The sequence below is a fragment of the Saimiri boliviensis genome, chromosome 1 (genome assembly GCF_048565385.1).
Source record: "Saimiri boliviensis isolate mSaiBol1 chromosome 1, mSaiBol1.pri, whole genome shotgun sequence".
NCBI classification, from domain to species: domain Eukaryota; kingdom Metazoa; phylum Chordata; class Mammalia; order Primates; family Cebidae; genus Saimiri; species Saimiri boliviensis.
In genome coordinates, this window is record NC_133449.1 from 269376755 (window position 1) to 269389045 (window position 12291).

At 45.1% G+C, this 12291-nt stretch overlaps 1 protein-coding gene across 2 annotated transcripts in view; it reads right to left on the reverse strand.

The window, feature by feature from the left end:
- Nucleotides 1-8068, reverse strand: part of NPR3 (natriuretic peptide receptor 3) — a 63432-nt gene extending 55364 nt beyond the window's left edge. The window contains exon 1 of one of the 2 annotated variants that reach the window (XM_074386737.1): nt 6743-8068. In XM_074386737.1, the coding sequence (XP_074242838.1) occupies nt 6743-7511 (769 nt within the window). In that variant the 5' untranslated portion in view covers nt 7512-8068. The remainder of the gene's footprint in view (nt 1-6742) is intronic. The other variant, XM_003936211.4, reaches the window with a different exon arrangement.
- Between the last annotated feature and the right edge of the window lie 4223 nt (nt 8069-12291).

The window sequence follows — 12291 nt, forward strand, 5'->3', positions numbered from 1 at the left end:
ATCTTGGCTCACTGCAACCTCCATCTCCTGGGCTCAAGCAATCCTCCCACCTCAGCGCCTCCCATGTAGCTGGGACTACACGTGTGTGTTACCACATCCAGCTAATTTTTGTATTTTTTGTACAGATAGAGTTTCTCCATGTTGACAAGGCTGGTCTCAAACTCCTGGCCTCAAGTAATCTGCCCACCTTGTCCTCCCAAAGTGCTGGGATTACAGGCATGAGACACCACACTCAGCCTACTTTCTTTTTCTAAATGTTAGTACCCACTTAGACTAAGCAAGTAGACAGGTACTGTATCTATCTAAGCAGATTTTGATTATTTTAGACCTTATCCATTTTGTGTTGGTCATGTGATTTAAGACTCAAGAGGAATCCCTAATTTCCAAGTTCATGGGCAGAGCATTGTCTTTCTTGAATAAACCAAACACACAATGCACATCATCATCTAGTTTCAGTTCAAACTGGAGCAAGCACCTAATAACACTGGCCCAGCAGTCAGAGTGCATGATCCTAGATTTCTATGATGCTCCCCAATCTCTTAGAGTTGTCTCATTCATGCCTAACTGAACAGCAAGTATTTTTAGTAACTTGCCTTTATACAATCGAAAGGTTTAGAATAATTTTTTATTAAAGTAGCTTTCTCATCCTGCTCATGTTTTATTAATTTATATAATAACTAATTAAATTATGGATTTATCATAATGAGCACAACCAGCATCAACAGACTTGGGGACAACTCAGAAAATATATGAAGTTTATATATTCGGATATTTGATGCATATATAAGAATGAGAAGTGTGCAGCATACTCAGAAGAACGATACTAGCTGCCAACGCCTACCAAGAAGTGATAAGATATACAGAGAACAAAGAACGTCAGCTAATCCTGCGACCCGCATAAATGGAGGTTAATTGAGGAAGTTTTTGTTGTATCACGATATAGTTAAATATATAAATATTAATTTTAGGTCAAATTGTTGAAATTCTAAAAGAGAGGAGATGGTGTAACTCTAACTTTATGTATAGACTTTTTTCAATCGACTCTATTTTCTCCTCCTTGCCAAAGAGCTTTTGATGTTCCATGCCACCCCCATCATCTGGTTCTCACAACGACTTCTGTAAATGGCTTCTCACTATTGCATCATGTTCTTGCAATCACTCTAAGAACAGCAGAGAGAAATGCAAAGAGGTGGCTATAGTAGTCAATTCAGAGTATCAAAAACATTCCACATAGTATGCCTGAATTGGGGGGATATTTATTTCCCAAATTTCAAGTTTCCATTGGAAGAAATTTCAAGTTTTCATTAGAAGAAATTTCTAATGGGCTAACATTTCTCATCTCTCAATGTGCTTTCATTTACCCTCCCCTCACCCACAACAAGAGAAAAAAAAAAAGTGAGATGTCTGATTGTTGAGCCTAAAACTCAGTATACTGGCTCAGTCTTTTTTTCCTTTTACTTGGGTTGTGGCTGTTTGCAGAGAGCCCATGTCCCGGGCTTCTTGTGTCACATGGTCAGAAGTTAGCAGGGGGGATCTGCAGCTACATGGCATTATCTGTGACTGAATAGATATTCCTGCCTAATTCTGGAAGGAAGTAATAGCAAGCAGGCCCTTTTGGAAATGGATCTAAATCCATGTTCTCTAACTGATTTTATCAATAATAAGGATATTTTCATATTCTCCATCTGACTCCTATACCCATCTTCCAGTTAATTCTAAACTTAGAAGGAAAAGAGGGCTATTACTGCATGGAAGCAAAACAGAGTATGCCATATCCTGCACACTGAAACTGTGATAACAAAATGGAAAAACTCAGCAGTAACTTTGGAAATGGCCTAGGAAATACCCAAACAAGATGAATTTAGAAAAAAAAAAAAAAAAAAAAAAAAAAAAAAAACAGTAAATAGAAGGTAAGAAAAGTAGAGGATCAATCCAAGAGGTCTAGCATCCATATAAGAAAACAAAAACCTAGAAAGAGAAAATAGAGTAAATAAAAAGGATACAATTATCACAGAAATAATTTAAGAAGTATTCCCAGAATTACAAGATATGAGTTTCTGGATAAAATAGGCCTACTGAGTACATAAGGAAGAGGAGAAGATTTTAAATATTTCCAGGAAAGCAAAACAACAAACAGTAAGTTCAGAATCCAAACTGACTCCAGCTTCCTAATAGCAATGTTAGAATTTAGAAGACAGTAAAGCAATGCTGCCACATTTTGAGGAAAAATTATTTCCAACTTAGAATATTATAATTATGTATAAAGTTATGATGAAAATGTTCCAGTCACAAAAGCTCTCAAAATTTAAGCCTTACCCAATCTTTCTCAGAAAGCTCTTGGAGGATGTGCTCCACCAAAACAAAACCATAATCAAAAAAGAGGAACACACAGGGATCTAGCTCAACAGAGAGGTGATGGAAGCCCCAGGAGAATATTGAAGAACCCAGAGTGGCAATTGTGCAAAATACCTGGAAAATAACTAACTGAAACAACTCAGGAGACTTGAAATAAAGAATTAGAAGATTATCTAATTATAAATCCATAGTAAATTAAGCAAATAAACAAAAACAAACTTTTTAAATTCTGTGGAAAATAAGTAGGAGGAAAAAGAAAATGTCAACATAAGAGCCTATATGACTTAACCTTAAGTATCACTTAGAAATTAATGATAATATTTATATTGAATACTGAGCTAACTTAAAAAAAAAAAAAAGCTGTTCAAGAGATGGGGTCTAGCTATGTTGCCCAGGCTGGAATGCAGTGGTTATTCAAATAGTGCAATCTATAGCATCAAACTCTTGGACTCAAGCAATCCTCCTGCCTCAGCCTCCGGAAAAAAATTTGGAAACAACCTTATTGGAAATATGACTGGAAAGAAAGCTTGCACGTGTGGTTAACAAGCAGTAGAATGACCGAGAAGAAAATTTTCTTCCACTGGTATTCCAAGAGATAAGACCTAAAACTGAAAAAGAAAAAAAAAAAAAAAAGTAGTATGTTATTAAAAGATACAAAGGCCAACACCTACAGGAACAACTAACAAGAATTGAAAATGGTTGCTTCTAGAAAGTGAAACATGGTGAGTAGGAGACAGGAACCTTTCTCTCCTCTTAAGTCTTGTGTAGTTTTCTCACTTTCTATAGCTGTAGAGCTAAACTTTGGTATAAAGAAAATCTAATTTTTTTCAGAAAAGGTTTGTCTATGGCTGTTTCTACCTACATAGCAATGGATATCATTGCAAAATGGAGATTGCATCTTTATATCTGTTGTTCATAAAGCTCCATCTACTCCAAAGGCCTTTAGAATTTCCACACTGCAGCCTACAAAGCTCTTCTTTTCCCTCCTCCTGTGTTATTTTACACTTATCATGGGTTCTTTCCTTAAAAATACTGCTGATTGACCACTCAATCATTTACCCCAGACTAATTCTAAAAATAAACGACTCTTGTATTGATTAAATACTGTTATCTCTATGGTCATTATGCAGGCCTAGATTAATGACATACTAATAACTAAAACTACAAAACTACAGTTCTTGGTATAAACCAGGATACTTCTGGTTCTGCATCATATAAAGTGCATCCACAAAACAACTACTGACTTTTATTACTTGAAAAAAATTATTTCTAAGCCTGTCTCTTTAAAACTAAATTTATTGTTAAGTGTGTGGAACATGAAGGCAGTAGCTGGCTGTATAAGTGAATTCATTTTAAATAAAGATAATTGTTTTTAAAAATAATGCATGTTCAGTCCTGTTTATTGTAGTGGTATTAGCGAAAGACATGACAGGAAAAAATGACTTTAAATTATTGACTTAGATGGTAAATCTCTAAAATAAAGAAATAGTGGATGTCCCTTAGTCTTTCTTTCTACAGTATGCCAAGTGAAATTTTAGTCATTTTATTATTTGAGATACTGGCATGTTCAGTTTTTTACTTGTTAAGAAATTGAAACATTTGTGATTTGGTTTTAAAGAGAAACTTAAGTCCAAAAAAAGTAATACCAACATTCTCACCAAAAGAGGGAGAAACTCCCTCTACTCTAATTCATAATGCTTAATAGGGAATTTTCAAAAGCAAAAATACTGTCAGTTGCATTTCACACTTGGGTAAGAATATCAGTTTGAAGAGGCCTGATTCTCACCCCACACATTGTTTCACAGAGAAGAAATTTCAGATAAGAAGACCAGCCAAATCCAGAAGCATCTGCATCTCAGCCCAGCATTCTTTCCCAAAGCCTGGCCTCACCCCTGGGGTAAAGTTGATCATGGTCATATATAAAATAGTAACTACAATGAAACTGCTCATTTATTGAGCACTTCGTATTCATCTGGCACTGCTCCCACGCATTCCTGTGTTAGCTCCCCTAAGCCTCCCAGCTTCCCAAAGATGTGGGTGCTCTGACTACCCCCACTTTACCTGAGGGGCTTGAGGTACAGGGGTTTCCTAGCAGTCCAGTGACTGAGCCACAAACTCCGCTGCAACCATATTCTGAAGCCCTATTTAATGCATTAATTGCGTATGGCAAAGTAACTGTGATTCACTGTGTCTGTAAAAGGTCCCCTAAGAGAGCTTTGTTATCAAGCAACTTTCTCTCCTGATATAAGGAATTTCGGGGTGGAAGGGCGGGGAAGATTAGAGGAGAAACTGTTTTGTTTCATATGTCTAAATATCTGCCAGGTCACTGTTGGAAATATTTTTTAGAGTAAGAATTGTAAGATCTTAATCTTATCACTTGTAAAATACACAGGTCAGTTAGGCCAATTTTCACCACTTAATGCAAACTTGGCGGTGGGGAGAGCAAAGAGACCTCGGAACCTCTATGAGGCTTTTGGAATTAAAAAGTAATTTCCAACAGCCGACTGCAGCCTAATCCTCTGAAGCCCAGGGCGCACCAGTCCCCAGGCCCGCCAGGACACCGCTGCCCGCCTACCCCCAGGCCTCAGCCGCCACTGTGAGGCTGAGGGGCCCCGGGCCGCGATCTGCCCTCCTCTGGAGTCACACTGCCCTTGGTTTAGTATACTAGGCCACGTGCGATGAGGCAGCCGCTGACATTGGGACCTACCGGGCAGTGGCATCACGGACCTGTCAGCAAACTGCGGATCTCGCCCGTAGGGGGACACACCCCCAGCCCCTGCCCGCCTTGATAAGTCTCTGATTTCTAGCTCCTTGCCCTCGAAAGCCGAGAACTGAAGAAGCAGGTTCCAGGAGCCATTGCAGCCCGGGGCGCAGACTCCCCGATTGAGGCTGCGGTAACCCGGCAACTGGGAGTTGGGAGCGTAGATGTGGGTTCCTTGCCGAGCCGTGGCAAGTCCGCAGCCATTGGATACAGGTGTCCTTTTTCATAATCAGCGAAGCCTGCGACCCGCCTGCTTGTCTGGCAGGGATTCGGCACCCAGCCTGGAGTTCGAGAGCTCAAACCCTGGCCCTGCTTTCTCACTGTCAAACACCTCTCGCCTCTTTGATCTAAAGGGTGAGTCCGAAGTGGCCAGGATCGCAAGGCAATGGCTGCAGCGCCATTATCAATGGCTTCTCTGCCCACTCTCATCTATTCGTGGGGCCCTCGGCCTCAGGTTGCGCTCTCCCCTATGACCAGCGCCCAGGTGCCCGGCCAAGCCAAGTTGTGGATTCGCCCCCCGCCTGGCTGAGCTCCGCTCCCCTTCGGTCTCATCCGCTAGGCCCTGGGGTCTCGGGGAGCTTTGCCGGGATTGCACTGCTCAAATTCCAGGCGCGTGCGCGCCGAAGGGAGCAGAGACCAGATTCCCTCAACGCCGTGCCCTCAGTCCAGGACTCAAGGGAGGAGGGAGCTGCGCTATGCTGGGATCTCAACCCGCCTTCCCTTGGATGCTACCCTACAGTAAAATGGGCCACAGTGTCAATTACACACCCGCATCCACCCGCTCCCTGCAGCCATAGCCACATCCTCAGCCTCGAGTTCTTTGTCCAGTTTGATTTTATTCCAGTACCCAAAGTCTCATGGATAAAACCTGGGAGACAGGTGGAAAGAAGATTCAGCGCCCGTTTCTTCAAAAGGCGCTCCCACAAAGCTTAGCTCTGGGCGCATTAGAGACTGCGATGCAGAACGCGCTGGGGGAAGTGAGTGTCGCCAGAGTCCAGACACACAGGGGCATTTTTGGTGGAGGCCACAGAAGCTCGTTTATAAGGGGCTGGAATGGAAATGAAAGGAATGAGAAGAGTGATTCAACAAGCCTTTAAAAGAAACCAGGGGTCTGTGGAAACAGCAGTCAGTGAAACCCCGACAGCAGGCGAGCCAAGTGGCGACGCCTGGCTGCCGGGCGTCCGCGGACATTTCCGCCCTATGAGCGGACGCATGCCGGCAGAGGACTGGGGAACAAGCTCTTTCCGCCTCCGATGCTTCAGACCCTGGTTGGAGCCAGGCACTGGGAGTGCGCCCCCTAATCGCCAGCCGGGCGCCGGCAAAGTGGAAATCAAGTAAGAAACCCAAGTGGTTTCACAGCACCTGTAGGACAGGAGCTGCGGACTCAGACGCTCTCCCCTCCAAACTCTTCACCTCCCTGGGGCCCTCTACAAACACCCCGCGACCGCGATGGGCAGTCGTCAAAGGTCGTCGCAGCCACACAGCGCACACCTAAACAACTGCCGGCGCGCACCCGCCCTTAGCGCCGCAGAGGGGAGTGGGGTCTGCAGAGTGGACGGGAGTGTAGGGAGAGCCAAGGAGAGCTGTTGGGTTAGGGCCTGGGGCCCGGGACGCACTCCTGCTCACCTCTCTCACTGGCCTGGATATTGCGCACGATGTCTTCCAGGTCCAAGTCTTTGGTCTCGTCGAAACTGTAGATGGAAGTGTGCAAATCCTCCTCCTCGAAGACCTTGTGGACCCCTTCGAGGGTGAAGTAGCAGTTCCGCTCCAGCTTGTCATCGCTGTAGACCAGCACCGCGCGGCTCCAGTGGTGGTGGCGGAACAGGGCGAGCATCATCTCGCCCATCTTGGCGTAGGCGGGCGCCACGCGCGTGAGGTGCGAGTACTCAGAGTCCTTTCGCTGGAAGCCGGCGGCCAGCGCCCCGGCCGACAGCATGGGCAGGTCCCAGTGCGACGCAAGCCGGGCCACTGGCGCTGCAGCATACTCGCACACCGGCCCCAGGATAAGGTCCGGCTTGGCGCCCTGCGCCGCCGCCACGCGGTCCACCAAGCTGAAGAGCGCACGGTTGCCACAGTCCGAGTCCTCGTAGGCCACCTGGAAGCGAGTGCCGGGGGGCAGAAGCCTCCTCCCGGTCCCGTTGCCCTCCACGCTGCGCAGAGCATACTCGATGGCCGGCCGCACCCGGGTCAGCGAGAACAAGTACGAGTTATCCTGGGGCAGTAACACCAGCGCCTCGATCTTCTCCGGCGGTAGCGCCTCTCTCTCCCGGCGTCCGCCGCCTACGCCCGCGCCCCCGCCGCCGCCGCCAAAGCCACGGCCACCAGTGCCGCCGGCCAGCAACGCCCAGCCGAGCAGGACGCACGGGGTGAAAGTGAGCACCAGCAGAGACCGCATCGTGCCGCAAGAAAGCGCTTGCCCTCGCCGCCGACTCGCCCTGTGCCCCCTACCCACCCTTTCTCTTTCCTCCCCACTCTTCTCTCCGAGGTCCCTGCGCCCCCTTGGGCGCTTTAAGAAAATAGAATACCCCCTTCACTGGCGCGCCAGAAGATAGAGAGGAAGAGTCCTTCTCTTCAATGTCACTAGTTTTTCTTTAAAAAAAGAAAAAAAAGAAAGAAAGAAAGAAAGAAAAGAAAAAGAAAAAGTTCACCTGGTGTAAACCTGTGCGTCTGTAATATACATACATATATATATTCGCCCTCTTTTCATACACATACTATTTTGTTTAGAGGTGGCTTCTTATTTGGGCGTTGCTAAGGTTGCCTTTGAAAGCGTTTTTGTAAAAGAAAAAAAAAAAGTTAGCCTTGTCTAAGTGTTTGTAATTGACGGTGCATCTGCCTCGCGTTTGATCTCATTGATTCGCGCCGGTTCCTGGATCCATAGCCCGCGTTTAAATAGCGTGGCAGCGGCTGAGCGTGTCACCACACACGGCGCGCCGAGGCCGGGCTTGTATTTCCAGCGGGTGGGGTGGGTGGGGGTGGGGAAAGGTGGGGACTGGGCTGGGGGAGTCTCTCATTAACATTCTTACATCAGGGCTCCTCCCCGCACCCCTTCCCTACCCATCGCTCCCCTGTCCCTAACCCCCACTCGCTGCCAGCCCTCTGCCTTTTCCTTAAACCTGAAATCGCCCACGTCTGCCTCGGCGAGAGCCCCCACCACGCCGCGCGCCTGAGATCCCCGCCTCTCCCTTGCCACGCTCTCCAGCTCCCGACTTTAGAGAAGGAAATGTGCTTGAAAGTAGAGAAATGCGCGCACGCGCGCGCGCACACACACACACACACACACACACACACACACCATGCACAAAACAAAGACTCGGGGAGAGGAATGGTTCTAGAAATTGTGGTTTCGGTGCAAAAATCCTCAGATGCAGCTTTCTCTCACCTTTCTCATTCCGGCCACATTCCCTCCTGACGCACCCACGCGGGGCGAGCACCTGATCTTCCTGGTCCCTCCGCGCAAGGTCAGGGAACCAGTATCAAGGTCCCAGTGCAGATGGCTCCTTCGCGGACCTGGTTTGCCTTGCTGACCCGGGCGTCACCCACACCCCGCCTTCCTCAGCCCCGCTTCAGCCCCTCCTGCTGGGCCACGCAGGTTCGCTCTGGTATCGCAGCGATGCCGGGCCCACGGTGTCCCAGTTCACAGACCCTCTGCCCGCGCACTGAGAGCAGGAAAGTGAAACTTGTTGCTCCCAAAGGCAAGCGAAAGGTTCAACTTCTGGAGGTGTCACAAAGCTCGGAAAGCATCCCCAAAGCGTCCTCGGGGCTTTGTTTGCTAAACCAGGTATCTAAATAAAGAGACTGTCTTTCCCAAAACGTTCCCGGCAGGTCCCCTTGGTCCGATGCACGCTCCCCTCCAACCTGAGCGCTCAGACATCCAAGCGTTCCTCCTCTGGAGCGCGCGAGGCACCGTGCTGGGGTTCTGCGACGCCAAGAAAGGTCCTGTCTCAGAGACCCAGTCCTACCACTGGCCACAGCCACAACAGCGGTGGAGACCGGAGGGAAGCGGCTCTGGAAGAGTCCGTGACCAGAGGAGCATCGCCGGAGTCAGCCGCGCCGCGGGGCGGGTCAAGATGGAACTGGACCTCCTGTGCCTACTGCACCCGAGTCATTTGCAATGTGAACGTGCTACACTGGGCGGGAGAATTCTGACAATTAAGTCCCGCAAATCGAAATCCATTGAAAATATGTTAAAACGGTCTTTCATTTGACTAAGCGCCCGTGTCCACACGTTTTCTTTTCGTCTCAGACCAACGCCCTCTTTCGGCAGACACTTGCACCCGACTCAACCCGGAATCCCAGACGCTGCGATTCTGCTCCGAGGCCTCAACGCGCTCTGGTTCTCTCACTTTTGGCGGTGAAAAGGCAAACTGGGGGTTCTGGGGATGTGGCAGCTTCTGGCGTCCGCGCTCGCCGCCCTTAGCAGCACTGTCCTGTAGCTCTTTCTGGAACCGTCAGTGTGATTGTGGGTAACGTTTCAGCTTCTGGGTCATTTAGATTTCAGATTACTGCACTGTGATCCCGAAATCTTCACTGCTATGTACGAGCTTCTAATTCCTGTGAGAACTTTCATTTATTTGATTAGAGCCACTAACTAGGGAGCAAAAGAGACATCTATATAAAATGTCATTCGACCAACAGGGTAATACACACAGACTGGAAATTGAGCTTTAGTGCTTCACAATTAATTCTTTCCTGAATTTGCAGAAGGACAGGCGTTTACGTTTATGGCAGCATAGGTTTAAAAAAAAAAAAAAACTGACAGCAACAAAACAAGGGCTAAATCTCCAATTCCAAGGGTCTTAATGGATTTCAAAACTGGTTACCAGGAGACATGAAGGAACCAGGGTTTCCTATTACTCCGCGGTGTGCCCTGCGTGTGGGGAACACCAGTCGATGGCGATTTGATTCGGCCGTGTCTGGTGTGCGTTTGCTCGGAGAGTCTGGGGTTTCAGTGGCCCCGGTGTGAACGCCTGTGTCATCCCAGATGCTAGCCAGCCTCGCCTGCAGTTCAACAGGCGCTTACGGTAGGGTGAGTGCCCCGTAGCCTCTCCTTCTGGACCGGAGCCGTCGACTTGCAGCTTGTCACACTTAAGAGCACCAACAAGACCAAGCTGCGGAAGGGAAGAGCCCCCAAACCACCCAGCAGAACAAAAAACAAAAAGCCCGTGTTATGCTCTATGCTGAGGCTCAAAACACCCCCTTAAAAATTCCAATGAGCAAAAGTGAAAAAATTTTTTAAAGCTTTTCAAATGAAAAGAGTCACAAGATTATAAGAAGACCCACCAAGGAACATAAGTGTATGGATTTTAATGTTATAAGTTTGTTTACTTTCCATCAAATTAGAATTTTTGTAACCAACTGAAAGTTTGTGCAAATATGTAGTTCTAAATCTTCAGGCCAGAAGACTTAAGAAGTCACCCATCCTGACACCCCTCACTCTCTAGACGAATTAAGATCCAAAAGGGACGTCTTCATCCCCTGAGAATATTTTTAAATGGGATTGGACTTAAAATAAAGCATGGACCACCAGTGACATCATGTAAAAAGTGTTAGGAACAAAGCTAATTCCTACTCTAAGTAATAACATTCTTTATATCATATATATATGTGTGATATATGTGATATTCTTTATATCATATATATATATATATATATATATATGGCAAAGTTTTGAGGCTAATACAGCACAATAAACCCAAAAATAATATTTTATGATAGAATTTTTGCAGCACTTTAATCACAAAAACAAACCAAAAGAAAAAAAAAAGAGGAAAAAAATAGAAATAACATTTCTTTGACTCAATTTTTAAATACTATTTCTTTCAATTCTTTAAAACACCAAAATGGGGAAAAAAGAAGTACTTTTTTAACATTCAAAAGAGTGATAACCTTTTTACTGGCTGCTTCCTTTCTGGATTCAGTTGTTGAAGGAAGCAAAGGAAAGATACGAGAAAATGATGCAAAATAAAAGAAAATCAGCCATTTGAAAGAAAGGCAATGTTGGCCCTAAACATGATATTTCAGAAACTAATAGACTTTTTGTGAGGCCTAGAAATGTTTTACTTAACAGCCACAAGCCATGTTTCGTTGTTTGGGTTTTTTGTGTTTTTTTAAGCTACTACACTAAGGTGGCAAGTTTTCCACAGAGTATTCAACAGTTTGTTTTCCAGCTCTACAAAATGAAATTACTGTCTTTATGTTATTTCTCACTACCAGGAAAGACACCACTAATATAGGCAACCTAACATGTGGTTCTGTGAAGTATTGTTAGAAATTCTATCAGAAGTTTTCTCCACCAACTGTAACAGTCTCTGTAACTCTTGTCACTTGGCATCCTGGCTGCAACTTCTAAAGTAAAAGCCCATCCAGATTTTCAAAGGGCCTCTTCTCCCTTGTTGAGCCAACCCTAATGTTGTATTCAAGAATACCCCTGTGAAGCCTGTGGCCCACAATAAAATACCTTCTGAGGACAGAATTGTTGAAAACACACTCCCCCCTAGAGGCAGAAAAGATGAAAGAACATAACAAATAATTCAAGAATATTTATGTAATGTAATGAGTGTTGAGATTTCATTCTTAACATATAGTTGTTGTTTTAGAGGGACCCATTCAAGAAATGGGGAGAAAAAATTAATGGATGCCAAAAAATTAAATTAAAACTTTGTCTCTAGATTCTCAGTTTCCTTAGCAGGGACTTTATTAAATTATCCTTTTCTTCTATTATACAAATCTATGATTTTAATTTGCCAACACTATAAATAATAATAATTTTATATTTTCTGTGATTCCATTTTATCATAAGCCACAGCTAACTGTGACCTTAAGGGGTTCTTTTGAAAAAACAGAGTTGTTTCTCTATTATAACCCTCTTAGATTTCCATCAACTACAATCTTTCACTTCTTTGAAGATGTTCTGAGGCAAAGTGACATTAGAAAGACTTCTGAAAAATGTATGACCTAGTTGTGATTTAACCTGAATACTGGCATGAGATTTGCAAACTATATGAAGAAATTTCATATCATTGATTTATAGACAAATTACTTGATGTAGATTATCATATTCACAAAAAAAGTGAGTATGTGGGGGGACTTAAAAAGCTGGAAAATGGAATTAAAAGATAAAAATTTAAAATATGAACTTCATTTCTCAACCATCATTCAAGACACTCTTCTGA